The 23,143-nt window shown below is 42.7% G+C and overlaps 1 protein-coding gene across 2 annotated transcripts in view; it reads right to left on the bottom strand.

Annotated features, from left to right (window-relative positions):
- The window catches only part of LOC141164616 (uncharacterized protein KIAA0930 homolog), a 29,410-nt gene extending 6,503 nt beyond the window's left edge, over positions 1 to 22,907 (bottom strand). Inside the window, exons 1-3 of one of the 2 annotated variants that reach the window (XM_073650059.1) lie at positions 22,593 to 22,907; positions 3,731 to 3,906; positions 1,038 to 1,145 (exon numbers count right to left, since the gene is read on the bottom strand). In XM_073650059.1, the coding sequence (XP_073506160.1) occupies positions 1,038 to 1,145; positions 3,731 to 3,906; positions 22,593 to 22,734 (426 nt within the window). In that variant the 5' untranslated portion in view covers positions 22,735 to 22,907. The remainder of the gene's footprint in view (positions 1 to 1,037; positions 1,146 to 3,730; positions 3,907 to 22,592) is intronic. The other variant, XM_073650060.1, reaches the window with a different exon arrangement.
- Positions 22,908 to 23,143: the final 236 nt, after the last annotated feature.

The following is a 23,143-nucleotide window of genomic DNA, read 5'->3' on the forward strand; positions in this document are numbered from 1 at the left end:
ACTGTATGAAAGCAGCTTATCTTGACTCAGGCAATACTACACTGTGTGAAACCAGCTTGACTCAAGATAAGCTGCTTTCACACAGGATAGTAAAACTTGAGCCAAGATAACCAGCTTTCACACAGTGCAGTCCGTGTAGTACTGCCTGTGTCAAGAGAAGCGGCTTTCATACAGCTTTCACAGTGTAGTACTGCCTGAGTCAAGTTAAGCAGCTTTCACACCGTGTAATGCTGCCTGAGTTAAGATAAGCTGCTTTCACACAGTAGTACTGCCGGAGGTCAAAATAAGCAGCTTTCAAACAGTGTGGTACTGCCTGACTCAAGATAAGCAATACAACACTGTGTGAAAGTTGCTTATCTTGACTCAGGCAGTACTACACTGTGTGAAAGCAGCATGAATCAAGATAAGCAGCTATCACACAGTTGAGTCAGTATAGTTCTGCCTGAGTCAAGATAAGCAGCTTTCACACAGTGTAGTCACTGTAGCACTGTCTGAGTAAAGATAAGGAGCTGTCACATAGTGCCGTACTGCCCGAGCCAAGATAAGCAGCTTTCATACAGTGTAGTGCTACCTGAGTGAAGATAAGCAGCTTTCACATAGTGTAGTCAGTGTTGTACTGCCTAAATCAAAATAAGCTGCTTTAACACAGTGTAGTACTGCCCGAGTCAAGATAACCAGCTTTCATACAGTGTAGTATTGCCAGAGTCAAGATAAGCTGCTTTCACAGTGTAGTCAGTGTAGTACTGCCTGAGTCAAGATAAGCAACTTTCACAAGTCTATAGCTAGGGATAGGCAGCTAGCAGAGGGAGGAAAGTAGGTTATACAGGGAGGGCTGGTGAGGACACTGCCCATCTTGACTTTGCTGTGAAGACAGAATGGGGAAGTAGTTTCACCAGTAATATATTAGTTTTTAACAATTGACTGGGGCAGGATTTTTCAAGGGATATGGATGATACAGATAGACATAGAAAAACTCTTCCGTGGCCAATGACTTTAGAAGGCTTATGAGAGGTAAGCCCACAACTTCAATTACTGACCTTCTGCAAAATAAGATTCAAGTAGACGCTCTCCTCCCAGTCAATGTCGGGGTCTCCGAGGCCAGGAAGCTTCTTCGAGTCCTTACGATAGACCTCAACATCCACCTGCTGAAAGAAGCAGAATCCGAAGGGTGAACTCAGTCGGTACATTGTTGACCATATTGATCATTTTTCTTCTACCACTCAGGAAGTCTCTCCTAGTTTTTTTTTTTTTTTTAAGCTAAGTCTAAGTTAAGTTAATTTATCAGACTCCTGCCCGAGTGGAAGAGGGGAAAGAAACCTTTACTTAGAAGCCTCTTTGGTACAGATCTTCCTGAAGGCCATGTCAGAACATCATCACTACTTTATCCTCTATTTTTTTTATTATTTTAGTTTTAAATTTTTTTTTTTTTTATTGTTCAGCATTTTTCTTTGTTATATTGCATCTTTTTAAAATTAGTAATTTTTTAAATATTATTATTATTGGCGGAGCCTATTAATTTTTCGGTAATTAGTTCAGTATATTTCTATTTCTCATGTTTTAACAGGTCTGTATTTTTTAGCGTTTCCCTTTAGTTCAGTATTTTTGTTCTATTACATTTTTATATATATTTTTTATCAATTTGGTATATTTTTATTGTTTGTTATTCCATTTTTTCCCACCTCAGTATTTTATTAGTTTTGCATATTTTTTTTGTTAATATAGTTTTTTTTTATTATTATTAGCCAAGTATATATTTTACTTTTATTAATTCAGTATTTTTTATTGAGTATTTGTTCAGAGGACTTTTTTTTTTAATCAGTTTAGTGTAGTTTTAAGGCATTTATTAGTTCAGTATATTTTTTTTCCTTATAGTTCATGTTATCTACTCAGTAATTTTTTTTTTTTTTTTTTTTTTTTTAATGATTTTAGGTTTGTTTGTTTTGTTTTTTTTTGTTTTTTGTTGTAAGCCGTTGGGCTTCAAAACATAGAACTCTGGCCTCTACTTGACTCAACATTTACAAGCTCTGCGCTATGGAGCTTGGAAGCGCTGCACTGAAGCTCGCTGGATCCGACCAGCTTCACTGCTCCTGCGCTCCTCAGATGCTTCAGAGGAAAAGCTGTCTGTGCTAAAAAGAAGTAACAACAACTTTCATATAGGAAGTTACTCCAAAAAAAGAAATAAGTGTATTCGATCATAAAAATTAACCTTTATTGAATAAAGTCATGATAGAAAAACCATGATAAAAAAAACAGTAGCTTCATATATAATGGTGGGTACCGTCAGTATGTAAATGGATCACAAACACCATATAAACGGATCACAAACACCAAGAAAAGAATGATATGTGGATAGGGTATGTAAACGGAGCAGAGTGGCTATATCAGACCAAAGATATAATACACATTTTGTGCAATTCTAAGAATATGATTGGTGCCAATAGCTCACTTAAATAGATCAGAATAAAATCTACCAAAATATAATCACATGGGCAGTATTTGCCATAATGTCCTTTAGCAGGTGGAATAGGGAGGTGAACCTACTAGACGACCCGACGCGCGTTTCGTCAGCCTTCTTCAGGGGTGGGTCGTCTAGTTGGTTCACCTCCCTATTCCACCAGGTAATATCATGTTTTTCTATCATGACTTTATTCAATAAAGGTTAATTTTTATGATCTAATACACTCATTTCTTTTTTTGGAGTAACTTCCTATATGAAAGTTGTTGTTACTTATTGCTAGAGTTTTTGCGATCATTATCACTATATATGGGATACCATTGTGGGACTTTTGTGAGCTAATGTGCTAAAAAGAAGAAGGACACGGCCAGAAAGGAAATCAAGTGGAGTCCAATGTTCTACAAAGTCAATGGCCCTGTTTGGGGACTTGCACGAAAGCTTTAAAATCACTTGAAAAGTTTGTCCTAAACTAGAAAAAACATGACAGCTTTTTAAAACAGTGCCACCTCTATCCTAAGGTCGACTGTGGTATTGCAGCCAAGTCCTATGCACTTCAAATGGAGCAGAGCTGTAATACCACACATGACCTGTGGACAGGGGTGGCGCCATTTCTGGAAGAAAGCTGCCGAGTATTTCTAATTCTGTACAACCAATAAACTATTTCTCAGCATGGATGCTAGGGAAGAGATAAAAATAAAGCAACTTCATATGGTATAACGTCACCTAAAATCAGGAGACACCAAGAGATTAGCTCAAAGATTTATACAATGTAAATAAATATATATTTTTTTTTCATTTTACTATGCAAAAATCATTAAAAAAATATTAAAATATAGTCTTGTTTCATCCTTGAATTATTATTATGGCGGCATTTATTTCATGACACTTTACATGTGAATTGTAAAAAAAATTATTTTTATAGGAAAGCTGGACAATATCAGCTCTCACAAAAGGTACGATACAGGTATTGTACCCCCTTATGCCGCAGATAGCACTGTGCACTTCTCCATGCCGTCCCTCAGTTGCTCCTCCTGGAAATTAACAACTGGATCCTATGGGGTGTGTCACTTGACAGTCTGCCCTGATTGGATAGTGTCTAAGCATGCAATGATACACCCCCAAGTTTTCACTTTATGCATTTCCAGGAGGAATAAACAGAGGGACTCCATAATTTTTTTTATACAGGGGATGTGAGAATTTACAAAAAAATAAATAGTTAGAAATAAAATAAAAGAATAAATAAAGGATTTAGGGAAAGGGGATGTAATCATTTACCCTGCGGGATACGCCTCTGCTAGTCACCTTTGTGCCTTCACTTCCATCTGCGTTTACGTAAGAAAGCTTCCGCCGCACGTAGAACAGCATGTCGTCCTGCCGAGGAGCCCATTTCTCCATGAAATAGGTGGAATACATCCAGGTCCAGAATACAATGCGGTCATCTTGGAAGCAGCCTGAAAAGACAGGGGGGGGGGGGGGGATTAAAAATAGAAAATAATGTAAAAAAAAATTCATATATATATATATATATATATATATATATATATATATATATATATATATATATATATATATATATATATATATATATATATATATATATATATATATATATATATATATATATATATATATATATTTATTATTTTTTATTTTTTTTAATTATTATAAAAAAAAAAATAAAAAAAACACATGGTAGATCGTATGGGTAAGGCTGTGGACTCTATTGGGCAGTGCAGAAATTGGTAAGACGACAAATCCATCACTCCTTTAGTTCCTTTTTTCTGCCCCTTTAATCAGAACAGAAGGTACCATGTGCCAGATTTATTACCTTTTCCCTTTATTTTTTTACCTTTCATTTGTGCCAATTTCTTCTTTTAATTTGAATCTTTTTATAGATTTTTTTTTGTTGTTTTTTTTTTGTTTTCTAGATGTTTTTGGGCGATTGTGACTTTCTATAAAATGTACAAAATTTTTGCACAATTGTACTCCGATCCAACACAAACTCCCCCCACAAGTGATTTGGAGGGGAGTCTGGACATTTTTGCGACATACCATACAAAGGCGCCAAACGGGTTGATAAAAATCTAGAACATTTTTTATTTTGAACAAAATGGTCAAACCAGGCGTACAATTTTTAAAAATTTGGTTAAAGAAAAATTAAAAGCAAAACCCAAATATGAATTTGACCCCACCCCGCGTGTATATTATTATTATTTTTTTTTTTTTAATCTTCATAAATGCAAGTTACTTTATTTTTTATTTTATTTTTTTTTTTTTTTAACTTTTATTAGAATTATAATTTTTATTATTAGGTGTTTTTTTTTGCTGCGAGGGGTCACAGGATTAAGACTATAACCATATAACTCAGCGTTTGTGGGAACTTATCGATATTTACTGCTATTTCCTCCAGTCGTCATTGTCCTAGGTTTCTCCTCTGGAGCTTGCGCCGCCGTGATCATTAAATTTATCAAGAGAAGACAACAGGAAACAGTGGCGGTGGTGATCGGACCTGACCGAATGTATTCAGCTCTCTGCAGAGATCCGGTCTGCCATTGAGAAATCACCATCTTAAAAGGTTTTTTTTCTGAAGATGGGCACCCATGACGGGGCATTTACTAAAGGTCTTGTAAGGAGGATGACATCTCTGAGGGTCCGGCAAAGGAAACAAAGGAGTCAAACCTGAGCAGCTCCCGTGAAAGCCTTGGCACATTCATTCAGGTGCAAACAATGGATGAGAACAACCTAAAATATTGGGATTTAAGTGAAAAATCTCCCAAAATAAGTAATGTTGAAAAGTAAGTCGAAAAGAAGAAGATCTAACACAAGGTCGTAACTCAACGAGGGGCCAAGAAGGTCCATGGAGACATTTTTTGAGGCCACCTAAAAGTGCTCATACGTCGTTGAGGTCTGTCAGCCAACAGCCATCTCTTTTGACTTTCCCTAAAACACTCGAAATGGCTAAGGGTGCACGTTTTTAATCGGGATTGTGGACCAAGTCAATGGCGTATGCCTCTGGTGGCGGAGCATCTATCGTGGGAACAAAAGGATTGGGCACCGAAATTCAACAGGTCTGACCTGTTTCTTCCCCGACTCCATGTGTCAAGGAAAAGTTGGATGGTCTCAATACGAGGTTCTTGTAGGCGGCGATATTTATGTCCCTCTTGTCCATGCAATTGATGGGGCAGCCCATGGACCATAACGGCACGATACCAAAATTTTTTGAAAAAGGGTGTTTTATCCCAGACAAACCAGAACCGCAACTTGTCCTATTTTCCAGGTGTGACTATTCCACTATTGAAATTAAAGCCTTTTGTTAAAAATTTCCCTTTCACGTGTTACTTTTTTTGACACCGAGCCCAGTTCTCCGTCACGATTCGATAGTATTTACGGGGGAACATTTATAGTTATCCTTCAAAAGGCAATCAAGCTATTTATACGTGAAGGAATCTTGGATAAGTTCCCGAAAATTAATCAAGATCGGCACATCCCAAAAGCAGAAGGAATAAGGTGAATTTTGGTTATAAATACCAGGGGCTGAGCTTCACGAGGCTATCAGAAATGTCTCAATGTTAGAGCCCATTCACACGTCAGTTTTTCATGTACGAATTCTAGCTGTGTTTTCTACGGATAGCACTCGTACCCATGATAGTCTATGGGACTGTTCACATGTTCATGATTTTTTTGGGGGCGCAGTGGTCCATGCAAAACCGCCAAGATGTGTCCAGTATTGATCCCCAAGTGTTAGATCAAATATGAGAACAAAAGTCTACGGCACTCTGATTCCATTCTAGTGTGGTCCTTTTTTTCATGGACTGAAAAAGACAGTGGAAAAAATTTCCACCCACCCACCCACCCACCCACCTCCATCAGAGAAAAACAGACGACACTCCGTGAGTTTTGTCTCACGTTCGTTGGTCCCATCGCGGCTTGCATCTGAACACCCCACAAAACGAGATTAAAGGTGTATGCGTCCACGAGGCCATAGACTATAATTGTGCTGACAGTCAACAAATGCTCCGTCGTGCATTATTTATGGGCATATACGCCTACTGGAAACGGACATTCAGACATCGTGCAAAAATTCCTAGCATGGACAGCAATGCCCAAGCTGGCCGCAATTATGCCGAACGGAGCATGACCACTTCATATATCTTTCCATGAGGCTTTCACACTCAGGTCAAAAGACCGACGGACAGTTCAGGCATTACAGTTGACCTGAGCTCCACAGACGTCTGAATGTGCCCTGAGTCTGTCCATAGAGTTTTTAAACAGCCGATTTTCAGCGATTTTTCACGCATGAGAGACAGAACAAAAGTTTATTTTCCTATATATCACTCTGTGAAAAATGGACAGCACTTGGATGGCTTCAGAAGTGCTGTCCAATTTTCTCTCGGACCCTTAGACTTGCATTGCCGATTTTGATCCTACACTCCGGTCAACATTGGACATACTTTTGCGTGAAAAATCATGGACATGTGAAAGGCTCCAATCACTATTATAGTCACAAGAGTTTTAAATGAAAAACACGGATCACGCTCGTGCGCATTTAAACTAAGGACCCCAGCACTGCAAAGCTACAGCGCTAACCACAGAGCCACCATGCTGCCCAGTGTACTCTTGGAAAAGGAGGTGGCCATCCATGTTTTTCTTTATGGAAATAAAATATAATTCACCTTAGACGTGGTCACCTAGAAGCAGATATGGCACTAAACATGTAACTAAAACCACAGCACCGTAGGCATTGTAGTTCTGTGGGTAGATCTGCCAGTTTCAAATGGGATCCACCAACGATCAATTGTTTATAGGGACTGCAAGATGGTCCCAAAAGAATATCCTATGGGTGGGATACAGATCTTGGAAGGTGGATTTGACTCCCGATAGATTGTATAGAAAATCAAGCTGCCTGGAGGCCCCTTCAGCAGTATTAAAAAGTCGTAAAGGAGCAACCAAACGCCCAAAGTAGCCATGGACATGCAATAGCAGTCTTCTCAAAGCTCAGACGATCGCCATTTCACCAGACTTCACGCCTGGCTTTTCTTGTAAAAATAAAAAATTCCAAAATTCATCTGCCAATACCTGCCATCATGGGTTCCCGTCAGATCTTCACCTGAAACTTTTTCAACGTTTTTTTTTTTGTCAAATTCTTCTCTTTTCAAAAACAAAATGTCTACAGATGGAAAATCATTTGACCAACACACAAATATGAGAGCCAAAAAGTCTTTATTATCAAGCAAGACAAAAACAGAAAAGAAACCAACAATCTTAATGCATTCCTCTTATGCACCTCAGCCAACGATCGATATAAAGAGTAAAAAATAAAAATACTGAAATCTGTTAAGAAATAAAATTCTAGTCTACATGTTGACCCTCAAAAAAAAAAAAATAATAATAATCTTTGGAGGAAAAAAAAAAAAAAAAACAAAGCTCAGAATCATCTATGTTAACCTTCTTCTACAACATCTTAACTTTTCATCGTGTCAAACCTGAATCTACATCTGGTACTACAAAAAATAAGAACTTCCACCTTGTTGCCCAAAGTCTATCAATACTTCTGAATAGGGTCTACAACCAACCGACCAAACGCAACTGTTCCTGGTTAGGATCTACCACAAACTAACCATGACTGGAACCATCCATAAAGGTCTTCACACCATGAAGAATATATTGGGCTATTGTTATGATGCTGTTTCCAATTCTTCGACATATCTTCAAGAAGATTGAGGTGTATCCTTCAGGTTTACCACAGGCTTTTGACATTTCACGTAGACACCTTCTACATCTTGAAGATGACCCTTTGGAGGTCACCATGGTCTATGGTCCTAGTAGACTATTCTACCTTTCCAGTATTAGAAATATAGGAGAAAAAAAAAAAAGATGTCGCCATCTGGCAGTGATTTTCACCAGTGGACAGAATTTTTTTTTGACCCAATCAATTACTTAAAACCATTTCTCAAGCCACTCGTTCCCTATCTATACTCAATTTTTTAATACTTATTTGCCAACAAGCACCAAAAGACTGAGATGCTACCAAATCCCGGTGCGTGAAACAGATAAAGTATCAAAGCATTTTTGGGGAAAATTGGACTAACGATACTCAATTCCTGAGGTGGTCTTCCTCACGACCATTTCTGATGTTGGCTTTTGGAGTTGGGTGTATATTTCACCATCAAACTGACCGATTACAACGCCACGTAGGACTTTTTCATACCAGCTGGTTGTCTGGTAACCAGAATGTGGTGGCCTCATTCAATAAAGACGCAAATTGTCCAAAATTTTATCAGCTTTGCCTAAATCATAAAATAAACCTTTCCCCGATGTAGCACCATCTTCCGTATATTTCTCCTTGACAAGCCTCCTGTACCAATCGAGGACACCGCCTGGCGTTGTTTCATTTCACCAGATGGTGGAGGTAAAATTGGCATGTTACATTGAACGCCGACAGAAAAATGTTTGGGACGTAGATTTGCTGAAATTTTTTTGTGCGTTTTTCCAAAATAAGGGTCAGTGTTTGTACCACGGTGCATCGGACGAGGGTTAAAATCTGTCACTCTGGGCACAACTCTTTTGGGTGGGGGTAACTTGATTTTTTTTCTTTTAGAAAATTTTGGCACAAGGTCTTCAAAGGGACTGTTCGTTGGAGAATCGGGCATGATTTCTACTTCCACTGTGGATTCCTCTGCTAAACTGCTGCTACCACATGTCTGGTCGATGGAGGACATGTCTGGTACCGATCCGGCATAGCAGTGGTCCATGGCGGCCATTTCCGCTTCTGTTAAGGTCACATTTGCAGCTTTTTTAATTTTTTTTACAGATGTGTTTGGCTCCTCTTTCTCATCTATCGGGGCTTTTTTGGGAACTTTTTTTGGAGAGTCGAAGATGGTAGGGATTGCTCCCCTTTTCAGAAAATACGAGCGTCCTCTAATCTCGTAGCACTCTCTGCCAAAATGAAGAGAACACATGCGGTAACTTCCTCTTGGCGCTTCTGAAACTTTTTTACTGAATTCCTTCAGGTTTCCGAAATCTTGCTTAGTCTGTAGGAGCCACATCCTCACATTCTCGATTTCTGGTGGGAAGGCGTGAAGAACCGGAGCCGGGTCTTTGGTTTTCGAAGAGGACGTACAGCCGTGTACTATACAAGAAGGCATCCTAGAACACATCAAAACCAGATTTGAGGAAGACGTTAAACTAGACAGGGCAGATTTATATTAATATAGTGGGGGCTCCGCTGATGAGACCATGGTGACCAAAGACCTCTAAGTGAATGAGGCGTTAATGAGTATGTGCGACCACTGCTCCTAAGCAGTGGACACACATGCTTAGTACCACTCTACTTTGGGACCGCTGTTTATGTGATTGATGTTGGGGGTTGAAGCCCCAACGATCCTATAGTTACCACCCATAATGTGGCTAGGCGATATATTGTTTATGGTACACCTCTTTAAAAGGATCTTATTAGGATCAATATCTGATTGGGGGAGGTGAGACCCCCGGCATCCTTGCCGATCAGCTGGTCTCAGTGCTGCCGACAGCCGGATGTGCTCAATTGCGGAGCGAAATTACACATCGCCATCAACTGTATAGTGGCCAAAGTGGGGTACTGCAGATCTGCCTCCATACAATTAAATAAGTGCAGATGTGTAGTACCCGGTTGCGACCACTATACAGTTGGTGGCGCTGTGTAGTTTAGCTCGACAACAGATCACATCCAGCACCAAGAGCAGCTGATCCGTCGGAGCGCCGGTTGTCGCACCCTCACCGATCAGATCAGGACAACCCCTTAAAGCCCAAAATGTTAGGTAGTAGCATATTCAGTGCCACCTTTGTGTGACGCTAAAGGCAAAGTTTGGAAGGGGATGGGCAGAGGGTGTCGGGAAGGTCACAATTTTTAAACTTCTATTTAGGCTCCTACGTGTGGCTATTATTCAGTATAGCTAAACCTGGGGTAGGAAGGGGGGTTATACAAATATACAGAGGGGCACCCAGCTATTACTTTTTATTAGGTGTGGGGGTTGGAGGGGGATTAAATTAATAGAAAAAAAAAAATTCCTTTTTTAAAAGCAGTGCCACATCAGTTCATATCTGGTACTGCAACTCAATATTATTAAAGTGAAAGGAATAAGCTGCAATACCACAAACAACCTGTGGACAAGGGTGGCGCCGTTAATATTTATTTTTTTATTTAATAGAAATAAAACCACCATGTTTTCCTAATCTTTTCACAAAGGGGGGGGGGGTAAATAAGGCGCAGCTGATATATATATTTAAACATAACCCTCCCCCCCACAAAAAAAGGGAACTAAGCTGTATACACATACAGAAGCTCTGTGGAAACAGTCATCAGGTAGATCTTCCTCTATTCACACCTGATTGTTCGCCATTACAGAAAAACTAAAAAAGGCCGATCGAGAGGAGGATAAGAGGCTAACAAACACTTGATGCCGCTTATCTTAGGCATGTTAAAAATCCAGCGCCTCGTTATTCCTAATAATATACATGGAGGAAGGGGGCTGCCCCCATTACGTATCCGATCATTGGGGGTCTTGCCAATTTGGAATAAATCTGCGCGGCTGCACGTGCCCAGCGTCTCATGTGACTGCTGTGTGTGAGGACTATGGAGGCCGGGCCAGTGTGCAGCAGGAAGGGAGGAGGAGGAAGAGGACAAGGAGGAGGAGGAGGGCTGAAAGTTGGGAGCTGCACGGGGGAGGGTGCGAGCTGCAGGGCTGGAGGCTCTCGCTGCCGCCCGGTTTGAATGTGCCAGAGCAATGTGAAATAAAAGGGGGGGGGGGATCTAAGAAAGCTGCAGCAGCTGGGAGAGCGAAGCACCGGGTCCTGGAGGTCGTCTAATGTGCAGTTAAAGCCGAGGTGCAGCATGAGTCTCATCACCCACCGGGCAGCACCTATGGCTGCCACTTACCTGCCAGCTCGCCCCTACACCCCCCACGCCATCCTAGCTCTGATAAATCCAGGCTCAGCCCTGATCTGTGACAGCAGCTCCTCCGCTCGTCCTGGAGAAAGGGCTGTAGTCTGAGATCCGCCTCCTGGCTCACTTATGATGATGTCACCGGCACTTCCTGTCTAGGCTCCTCCCCCCTGTGCTGCTCCCATTGGCTGCTTGGTAAAAGCAGGAAGTCTGTGATCACCATTATAGCAGAGGCAGGTGATGTGAAAAAAAAAAAATAAACAAAAAAAGAAGGCTGCTTTCTCCCAGAAGGAAGGATTGGAGCAGGTTATGTGTACTTCCCATGCTTTACACTGCAGCACTGCTCTATTACAGGGTTTAATCATATTTCCTGCAGCTCATAGAAGGGAGTACTTTTTTGTAAATGGATTTATTGGGCCTAATAAGGCCCGAAAAGCCAGAGACATGGGGTCCGATTATTGCCGTTGGCGTTTGTGTTTTTTCATCTGCGCCATTTTTTTTTTTTTTTTTTCTAAGTCTAATATTAACTAAAAAAAAAAAATTCTTAAAATTTGATAAATTATATATTAGAAAATAATATATACACACACACAGTACAGACCAAAAGTTTGGACACACCTTCTCATTTAAAGATTTTTCCGTATTTTCATGACCATGAAAATTGTACATTCACACTGAAGGCATCAAAACTATGAATTAAGACATGTGGAATTATATACTTAACAAAAAAGTGTGAAACAACTGAAAATATGTCTTATATTCTAGGTTCTTCAAAGTAGCCACCTTTTGCTTTGATGACTGCTTTGCCCACTCTTGGCATTCTCTTGACGAGCTTCAAGAGGTAGTCACCGGAAATGGTCTTCCAACAATCTTGAAGGAGTTCCCAGAGATGCTTAGCACTTGTTGGCCCTTTTGCCTTCACTCTGCGGTCCAGCTCACCCCAAACCATCTCGATTGGGTTCAGGTCTGGTGACTGTGGAGGCCAGGTCATCTGGCGTAGCACCCCATCACTCTCCTTCTTGGTCAAATAGCCCTTACACAGCCTGGAGGTGTGTTTGGGGTCATTGTCCTGTTGAAAAATAAATGATGGTCCAACTAAACGCAAACCGGATGGAATAGCATGCCGCTGCAAGATGCTGTGGTAGCCATGCTGGTTCAGTATGCCTTCAATTTTGAATAAATCGCCAACAGTGTCACCAGCAAAGCACCCCCACACCATCACACCTCCTCCTCCATGCTTCACGGTGGGAACCAGGCATGTAGAGTCCATCCGTTCACCTTTTATGCATCGCAAAAAGACACGGTGGTTGGAACCAAAGATCTCAAATTTGGACTCATCAGACCAAAGCACAGATTTCCACTGGTCTAATGTCCATTCCTTGTGTTCTTTAGCCCAAACAAGTCTCTTCTGCTTGTTGCCAGTCCTTAGCAGTGGTTTCCTAGCAGCTATTTTACCATGAAGGCCTGCTGCACAAAGTCTCCTCTTAACAGTTGTTGTAGAGATGTGTCTGCTGCTAGAACTCTGTGTGGCATTGACCTGGTCTCTAATCTGAGCTGCTGTTAACCTGCGATTTCTGAGGCTGGTGACTCGGATAAACTTATCCTCAGAAGCAGAGCTGACTCTTGGTCTTCCTTTCCTGTGGCGGTCCTCATGTGAGCCAGTTTCTTTGTAGCGCTTGATGGTTTTTGCAACTGCACTTGGGGACACTTTCAAAGTTTGCCTAATTTTTCACACTGACTGACCTTCATTTCTTAAAGTAATGATGGCCACTCGTTTTTCTTTACTTAGAATTTGTATTATGGCAAGAAAAAAGCAGCCAACAGTCTATTCAGTAGGACTATCAGCTGTGTATCCACCTGACTTCTGCACAACACAACTGATGGTCCCAACCCCATTTATAAGGCAAGAAATCCCTCTTATTAAACCTGACAGGGCACACCTGTGATGTGAAAACCATTTCCAGTGACTACCTCTTGAAGCTCATTAAGAGAATGCCAAGAGTGTGCAAAGCAGTCATCAAAGCAAAAGGTGGCTACTTTGAAGAACCTAGAATATAAGACATATTTTCAGTTGTTTCACACTTTTTTGTCAAGTATATAATTCCACATGTGTTAATTCATAGTTTTGATGCCTTCGGTGTGAATGTACAATTTTCATAGTTATGAAAATACAGAAAAATCTTTAAATGAGAATGTGTGTCCAAACTTTTGGTCTGTACCGATATATATATTTTATCATAAAATAATAAATAGTTATTAAAAAAAATATATAATTTCTTTTTTTTCTTTTTTCATTTTAGGTCATTGCGTATTTGGGGTTTCCATCATTTTTTGGATAATTCGGAATTTATTCTTTTTTTAAAGTTTACACAAATGTCCCTCGGTTCACCCATCCTCCGCCTCTTTTCAGAATTTTTTTTAATTTTTTTTTTGCACAAATATCGTGGTGCTTTTTTTGCGATTAAAAGGCGCAAAAAAAAAAAGTTACAGACAAAAATAACAGTTTTGATTTTTGAAAAAAAAAAAAAAATCATGACCCGCCTGCGCCATTTTTGGCTAAAAGTATAAAATGAATTAGACACAAATTAATAATTTTCAGACACCACAGATGCCCGAGGACATGAGACCTCCAGGACATTGAGTATCCAGCAAAATATTCTCAGAAATCGGTGATTTTTCTATCACTGCCGAATCCCCACTGAGGTTTTCACCCCAAACATCAACCCACTCGAGCTCCCGAGCTCCAGGGAATGGTCTGAGGCCTCCTGCTTCGTGCCCGAGCCTCATCACCATGGTAACAAGACCAGACAAGTACTGGGCCTAACCAATACTCTCCCACCCCACATAGGGAGAGACCCTCGTCTGTGGTGGGTGTGGGTTTGGATGATGGACACATTAGGCTGTTCACTTATGGGGGGGTTCGGACCCCCTGAGGGTCACTGTCACCGCCATTCGGCTAATGGAAAAGTACCGACATTTGTTGTCATTGTTTCCTTAGCCAGACGAGCCGGCTTCTCACCGCTGACATCATCGCTCCGGCTGATTAATATTTCATCAATATTCTTATTTCTGCCATCTGTGTCACGTGACGGCGATCTCATCCCAGAACTTCCCCCAGAAACATGGAGTATTTCAGGTCAGGGCCGATACATGAGGAATAGGCGGCCGTCATGTGTTATTAATAGACCCACCGCCATGTAGTCATACGGCATAACGAGAGTGACGCTCATCAAGCGGGCGCATGGAAGGGCAGGGTAGCACCAGGGACGGGTGGCTCTCTAGGAAGGGGCCAGAGTAGGACCAGAGAAGGGCAGACGCCCATGGTGTGGGCAAAGGTAGGATGAGGGATGGGCGCACTGGGTGGCTCTCTAGGGTGTGGGTAGGGCAAAGGACATGCAGATGGAGATCTGATCAGGGTGTGGAAGGGGTAGGAGAACTGGGTGACTTCCTAGGATGTGGCAGAGGTAAGACAAGGGATAGGCAGACATGGTGGATGCCGAATGTGTGGGCACCGGCAGAACGAGGGATGGGTTGACTGGATGGCTGACCAGGGAGTGGGCATAGGTGGGACGTCATGGACAGACTGGTTGGCTCCCAGGATGTGGTAGGGGTAAGATGAGGGATGAGTGGCAGCCCAGGATGTGGACAGGGGTAGGATGAGGGATGGGCAGATTGGATGGCTCTCTAGGATGTGGGTGGGGTAAGACTAGGGATGGGTGGCAGCCTAGAGTGTAGGCAGGTGTAGGACAAGGGATAGGTGGACTGCGTGGATGCCCATGGCGTGGGCAGGGCTAGGAAGAGGTATAGGCGTACTACATGGATTCCCAAGGTGTGGTCAGGGGTAGGACAAGGGATAGGCGGACTACGTGGTTGCCCATGGTGTGGGACAAGGGATAGGCGGACTACGTGGATGCCCATGGTGTGGGACAAGGGATAGGTGGACTACGTGGATGCCCATGGTGTGGGACAAGGGATAGGCGGACTACGTGGATGCCCATGGTGTGGGACAAGGGATAGGCTGACTACGTGGTTGCCCATGGTGTGGGACAAGGGATAGGCTGACTACGTGGTTGCCCATGGTGTGGGACAAGGGATAGGCTGACTACGTGGTTGCCCATGGTGTGGGACAAGGGATAGGCTGACTAAGTGGTTGCCCATGGTGTGGGACAAGGGATAGGCTGACTACGTGGTTGCCCACGGTGTGGGACAAGGGATAGGCTGACTACGTGGTTGCCCACGGTGTGGGACAAGGGATAGGCTGACTACGTGGTTGCCCACGGTGTGGGACAAGGGATAGGCGGACTACGTGGTTGCCTATGGTGTGGGACAAGGGATAGGCGGACTACGTGGTTGCCTATGGTGTGGGACAAGGGATAGGCGGACTACGTGGTTGCCTATGGTGTGGGACAAGGGATAGGCGGACTACGTGGTTGTCCATGGTGTGGGACAAGGGATAGGTGGACTACGTGGATGCCCATGGTGTGGGACAAGGGATAGGCGGACTACGTGGATGCCCATGGTGTGGGCAGGGGTAGGACGAGGGATGGGTAGCAGCCTAGGATGTGGGCAGGGGTAGGACAAGGGATAGGCACACCGGGTAGCTAATCAGGGTGAGGCAGGGGCAGGATGAAGTATAGCAGGGTGTCACTAATGGTGAATTACAGAAGAGGCGTGCAATTTGTCACCTAACTGTCAATTAATTCCTAAAATTCCAGGAGGAATAACAGAGGACCCAATCTGTCTGCTGAATCCTGCGCAGCAGCTATGCAGCCATATATGATCGTATATATGACAGTAATGTCATTTCATCGAGGGCTTCATCTCCGTGGACAACACGTCTTATTACAGATTCCTCTCGCTCGCAGCAGATGTTTTGTTACAATCCCGTCTCCCTTTATGACTCCTCCCCATAAAGAAGCGACAACTGAAACCTCCTCAGTGAGCGGAGAAGTGAACAGGTGCAAAACGGGCGGACACAGCAATGAAACCCGATATCACAGTGTACTGAGCACTGGACGGTTGTATTATACGAGCACCAGATGACGGTATTATTTGTGCAGTGTATGGTGGTGCAATCTTAGAGCTGTATGGTAATGATATTTTTGGGCACAGTATGGCACTATTATCTCAGTAACCAAGCCAGCTCCCTCCTCTATACATCAGCCCTCAATTGTGGGCACAGGACCCGGCCTCCTGATGAGCCGCCGCCACTACTCACATTTTCCTGTTTGCTCAGTGTAAGTATTTAGAGGCTCCGTGTGACTTGTGTAACCGCAGTGCGGGAGGAGTCCATCCATCTGTACACTGAGGAGACAGGACTGCACCAGCAGAATAGTGAGTGCAGCTCTGGAGTATAATACAGGATGTAACTCAGGATCAGTAATGTAATGTATGTACACAGTGACTGCACCAGCAGAATAGTGAGTGCAGCTCTGGGGTATAATACAGGATGTAACTCAGGATCAGTACAGGATCAGTAATGTAATGTATGCACACAGTGACTGCACCAGCAGAATAGGGAGTGCAGCTCTGGAGTATAATACAGGATGTGATTCGGGATCAGTAATGTAATGTATGCACACAGTGACTGCACCAGCAGAATAGTGAGCGCAGCTCTGGAGTATAATACAGTATGTAACTCAGGATCAGTAATGTAATGTATGTACACAGTGACCTCACCAGCAGAATAGTGAGTGCAGCTCTGGGGTATAATACAGGATGTAACTCAGGATCAGTAATGTAATGTATGCACACAGTGACTGCACCAGCAGAATAGTGAGTGCAGCTCTGGGGTATAATACAGGATGTAACTCAGGATCAGTAATGTAATGTATGTACACAGTGACTGCACCAGCAGAATAGTGAGTGCAGCTCTGGAGTATAATACAGGATGTAACTCAGGATCAGTAATGTAATGTATGTACACAGTGACTGCACCAGCAGAATAGTGAGTGCAGCTCTGGGGTATAATACAGGATGTAACTCAGGATCAGTAATGTAATGTATGTACACAGTGACTACACCAGCAGAATAGTGAGTGCAGCTCTGGAGTATAATACAGGATGTAACTCAGGATCAGTACAGGATCAGTAATGTAATGTATGTACACAGTGACTGCACCTGCAGAATAGTGAGTACAGTTCTGGAGTATAATACAGGATGTAACTCAGGATCAGTACAGGATCAGTAATGTAATGTATGTACACAGTGACTGCACCAGCAGAATAGGGAGTGCAGCTCTGGAGTATAATACAGGATGTAACTGAGAATCGGTAATGTATATACACAGTATATACATTGCGGGGTCCTGATGGTGCCCTTCCCCCACCTCCACCTTGTTGTGAAGTCTTTTAAAGGACCCCAAAACTTCAAGACTTTCCTGACACCATTTGCGGCGCAGTTGAATATAGTTCTTTTGTTCTCTGTTATCAGCCAGCCCAGGCTAAAGCTGGTGAACATTAAAGTCCAGAAATGTCTCCTAACCCCATCTGCAGCACTCAGAGCTCTGATGTTATATCACAGCTCGCTTTATGGCAGTGCTGCACTATTGTAAGGTGATGCCTTTAAGTTTACCATCTCTTTAAGAGAGATCCATCCAGTTGTGGTGCCGGGGTGGGATGGAGGTTTTGGAAATGTCAGATATGTATGAAGAGGGTCTTTTGTTAATGAATTGAAAATAGGTGTTGTAACATGATGTAATTTAAAGGGCCATAAGCCTCTAATAGTGCAGGTGAGAAAAACAAATTTAGTGATTGCTTGAATTGGATGGTTTTGAGATCTTTCATTGCCTCATCCCCTATTAATCTGTAGCGGCTCGGCTTGTGGAGATGTTTTTCTGATCTATTGCCCCTCCGATGGTCTCTGTATCCTCCATGTTTTGATTGTTTAGAGTACTTAAAGGGGAACTCCACTTTAACATGTCACAAGACAATCAGGCATCAATACAGTAACATAGTCTTCCTTCAGCCTTAAAAAAAACTAAGTCCATCTAGTTCACCCCATAGCCTAACATGTTGATCCAGAGGAAGGCAAAAAAAAACCATGTGACAAACACTAAGCTCCACATTGGGGAAAAAAATTCCTTCCCGACTCCATACGACAATCAGACTAGTTCCCTGGATCAACGCTCTATCAAGGAATCTAGTATTTATAACCTGTAATATTACACTTTTCAAGAAAGGCATCCAGGCCCTTCTTAAATTTTAACAGTGAATCGCTCATTACAACATCATGCGGCAGAGAGTTCCATAGTCTCACTGCTCTTACAGTAAAGAATCCCCGTCTGTGATTATGATTAAACCTTCTTTCCTCCAGACGTAGAAGATGCCCCCTTGTCCCCGTCTCAGGCCTCAGAGTAAAAAGATCAGTAGAAAGGTCTTTGTACTGTCCCCTCATATACTTGTACATAGTAATAAGATCACCCCTAAGCCTTCTTTTTTCCACAGTAAATAACCCCAAGTGTAATACCCTGTCTTGGTATTGCAGACCCCCCAGTCCTCTAATAACCTTGGTCACTCTTCTCTGCACCCGCTCTAGTTCAGCTATGTCTTTCTTATACACCGGAGGCCAGAACTGTACACAGTATTCTAAGTGTGGTCGCACTAGTGACTTGTATAGAGGTAAAATTATCTTCTCCTCATGAGCATCTATGCCTCTTTTAATGCATCCCATTATTTTATTTGCCTTTGCAGCAGCTGCCTGACACTGGCCACTAAACATGAGCTTGTCGTCCACCAATACACCCAGGTCTTTTTCAGTTACAGTTTTGCCCAGTGTTTTACAATTAAGCATATAATTATACATTTTATTTCCTCTGCCCAAGTGCATTACCTTACATTTATCCCCATTAAAGCTCATTTGCCATTTATCAGCCCAAGCTTCTAGTTTACATAGATCCTCCTGTAATATAAAATTGTTCTCCTCTGATTACCCTGCAGAGTTTAGTGTCATCTGCAAATATTGAAATATTACTTTAATAAATATGTTAAAAATAAGGGGGCCCAATATTGACCCCTGTGGTACCCCACTGTTACCCGAGACCCAGTCTGAGTGTGTTCCATTAATAACCACCCTTTGTTTCCTATCACTGAGCCAATTCTTAACCCACATACATATATTTTCCCCTATCTCCATTATTCTCATTTTATGTATCAACCTTTTGTGTGGAACCGGATCAAAAGCTTTTGAAAAGTCCATATACACAACATCCGCTGCATTTCCTTGGTCCAGTCCAGAACTTCCCTCATCATAAAAACTGATCAGATTAGTTTGACAGGAACGGTCCCTCGTAAACCCATGTTGATATTGGGTCATGAGGTTATTCCTCTTCAGATACTCTAATGCCTCATCGCTACCTACTTGCTTTAGTTCTCTAAATGGTACAATCTAGAAGGATGCCGCTAATGTCTGGCGAGAGTCTGCCCCTTTAAGGGAATTTTTGCATAAAAGTTTACACCCGGAACCTTCTATTTATACGTTTCTGATTAATGTGCAGATCTGTGCGCTCGGGTCGCTGATCACAAATAATCTCAGTTCCTCATTTCATGTCACCCAAGAAAACTTCCTCCTTCTGCCATTGATTGAGGTTTATCTGGGCACAAACATTACACAGAGGATTGAACGCCGCTCTCACCCCTGTGCCCCCCCCCATGTATCAGTAATGATGGGGACTTTTAGGTGTTCAGGCTATTACAGAACTCTGTATTGTAGTGACTGGTGTTATTTAACCCCATGTTCACTGCCAGACACCAGTCACTACAATACTGAGTTCCGGAAGGCCGGAAGAAAGAGCGGAAGGCCGGAAGAAAGAGCGGAAGGCCGGAAGAAAGAGCGGAAGGCCGGAAGAAAGAGCGGAAGGCCGGAAGAAAGAGCGGAAGGCCGGAAGAAAGAGCGGAAGGCCAGATACAAAAAAAGTCATAAGAATAATAACATCATACAATGTAATTAGGTAAAAGGTGATCTAATACCGGCCCCTCACTAATAATGTGTTACAATCTACTATATAATTGGCTTATCCCGTCTGTCTGTCCATCCAGGAAATCCCGCGTCACTGATTGGCCGCGGCCAGACCTATCAGCGACGCGGGATTTCAGAACAAGATGGTGGCCGTTAGCGGCTCATCTGCCACACGGAGGTCAGCGGCGATGCAGCCGGGAGATGACCGGTGCTAGCCGCTCATCTCCCGGCTGCTCGCAGCAGAAGTACCCCAACGGCTGCCTAGGCGGCGCCGCTCACCGGTCCTCCCTTCACACTTGCCGTCGGGAGATCAGTGGCCCTAGCCGCTGATCTACCGACGGTAGCCGCATGGAGGTCAGCGGCGATGCAGCCGGGGGATAACCCCGCCCACAGCCCGTCATTCACCATGGTACGCGGAACAGCAGACCCCCGGCTGCAGCCGCAAATAGTCGTGATTTAAACGTAAGCAAGATCCGGCTGCAGGCGGGAGAATTACGTGCTGGCTGTGCGTCGTCACCGATGTTGTCACAAGCAGGATTGACAACGTGACGTAATGACAAAATTCATTAGGGGCCCCGGGGGGATACATTGGGGGGTTAATTTAAAGTAGTACACAATCCATTTAAACACTGCTTCGCTGCTTAGTCTCGCCCGGTCGGCCGCATCCATATTCTAGATTACCCGATGCATTAGAATCGGGCCACCATCTAGTTTATAAAATGGTTAGCATCCCACCGAGGACAACATCTGCAAGGAGTTTGTATGTTCTCCCCGTGTTCGCGTGGGTTTCCTCCGGGTTCTTCCCACACTCCAAAGACATACTGACAGGGAATGTAGATTGTGAGCCCCAATGGGGACAGTGATGATAAGTATATATAAAATATATACTTGGTATATAAGTGAGTAAAATAAATACACAGAATAGTACAATACAATGGAAAACGCAACTATTAAAAAATAATAAAAGTTAAAAGACACTTCTATAATGCAAACAATATAACATGATCCAAAAAAAATCTGACTGTAGGAATATATACAGTATAGTATAAAAGCATCTGGGGAGTACTGAGCACAAGGTGTGTGTGTGTGTGTGTGTGTGTGTGTGTGTGTGTGTGTGTGTGTGTGTGTGTGTGTGTGTGTGTGTGTGTGTGTGTGTGTGTGTGTGTGTGTATATATATATATATATATATATATATATATATATATATATATATATGTGTGTGTATGTGTATGTGTGTGTGTGTGTGTGTGTGTGTGTGTGTGTGTGTGTGTGTGTGTGTATGTATATATATATATGTGTATGTGTGTATGTGTATGTGTATATGTATGTGTGTGTGTGTTTAATTTTTTTTTTTTTTCCTTAGAATTCAATTGATAAACATTCTGATATATAATATATTACTATGTCTATAGATACAGACAGACATTCTCAGCCCATCACACCCTGTAGTTATACCCCCCTCCCCCGATGCTCACATCATCCCACCCATCAGTGACAAAGTGCAAGAATTAACCCCCACAACACCAGTGTCCTGTAGAGATGTAAGAATTTGGAACTTTTTTTTTGCAATTTTAACAATCACTCCTCCCCTCCCCCCACACTTGAATTACAATATGTCCAAATATTTATTTTCTTACATTTTACTTTTTTTTTTTATTCTTATTATTTTCTTTTAAAAATGTAACAAAAAAATATATTAATAAAAAAAAAATTTGTAAAAATTCCTTAAAGTTCTCCATCCCGATAATTTATGTGCAGAACATTGATGTCTGATTTCTATTGTTTGGGGGGAAGGGGGGGTTTAACAGTTAAATAGATATCAGACTCCGGTGTTCCGTACATAAATTGTCAGATTTTTCACCTTTTTTTTTTTTTTTTTTCTTAACATTATTTTGTCTCAATTTTACATTTTTGTTAAATTATTTAAAAATAAATAAATATTAAAAAAAAAAAAAAGGAAGTGAGAAATAAAAAAACAAATCAAGACTCAGCGGCTGCTGACAGTTTTCTGCGCTCACCCAAAATTTGAAACCCCCCATCCAATAGATCCCCCCTCCCCCAGTGCTGAAATAAATCGCACATCCCGTACTAATCCGTGTGAATAAAGCCTTAACATTTCTGATAGATTTCGGAGGAGGTCGGGGTTTATACTCCAGCTGATCGGTCATGTCGTGGATGATCAGCCCGATCACATTCTCCACTCATCATCTGACTCTGACATCCCCCAGATCCAGCCCGATCCCCCCGGAGCAGCCACTCACCCAGGCCGCTGATCTCCTGGCGGATATTGAGGCGGTTCCTCTCGTCCACTATGGCTGAGATCATCTGCTGGAGGGAGCGGTCCAGACCCCCGTTCTCCTCCTCTCTCTTCCCCACCCGGCTGTGACTCTTAACCGCGGCCATCACCCATCAGGATCCGCCGCTGTCGTCGATCCTCTCATCGGTGCGATGATGAGCGACTCCCGCCGGTGATACAGAGACCCTCAATCAGGCGACACTTCCGTCTCCCATAGCGGATCAGCTGGGAGCTTCCTGCAACATTATGGAGACACAGCCAATCAGCAGCCGGTTACACAAGACAGGGGGCGGTACCTAACGAGAAGTATCCAATCAGCTGGAAGAGAAATGACAAGTTAACGGTGAGTCTATGGTAATAAACAGCCAATAGAAAGCCGGGGAAGAATGACAGTGGGCGTGGTATTGTTGGAGCTATCCAATCAGTGAGCGTAAAGGGGCGTGGGCAGGGCATTCGACAGCCAATCAGCTGTCAGTGTGGTTTAAAGGGACATTGAGTGTATTAGGTGACATGTGC

The sequence above is a fragment of the Phyllobates terribilis genome, unplaced genomic scaffold, assembly GCF_046119375.1.
Source record: "Phyllobates terribilis strain yellow unplaced genomic scaffold, ASM4611937v1 Scaffold_10__3_contigs__length_209671492, whole genome shotgun sequence".
Lineage (NCBI taxonomy): Eukaryota > Metazoa > Chordata > Amphibia > Anura > Dendrobatidae > Phyllobates > Phyllobates terribilis.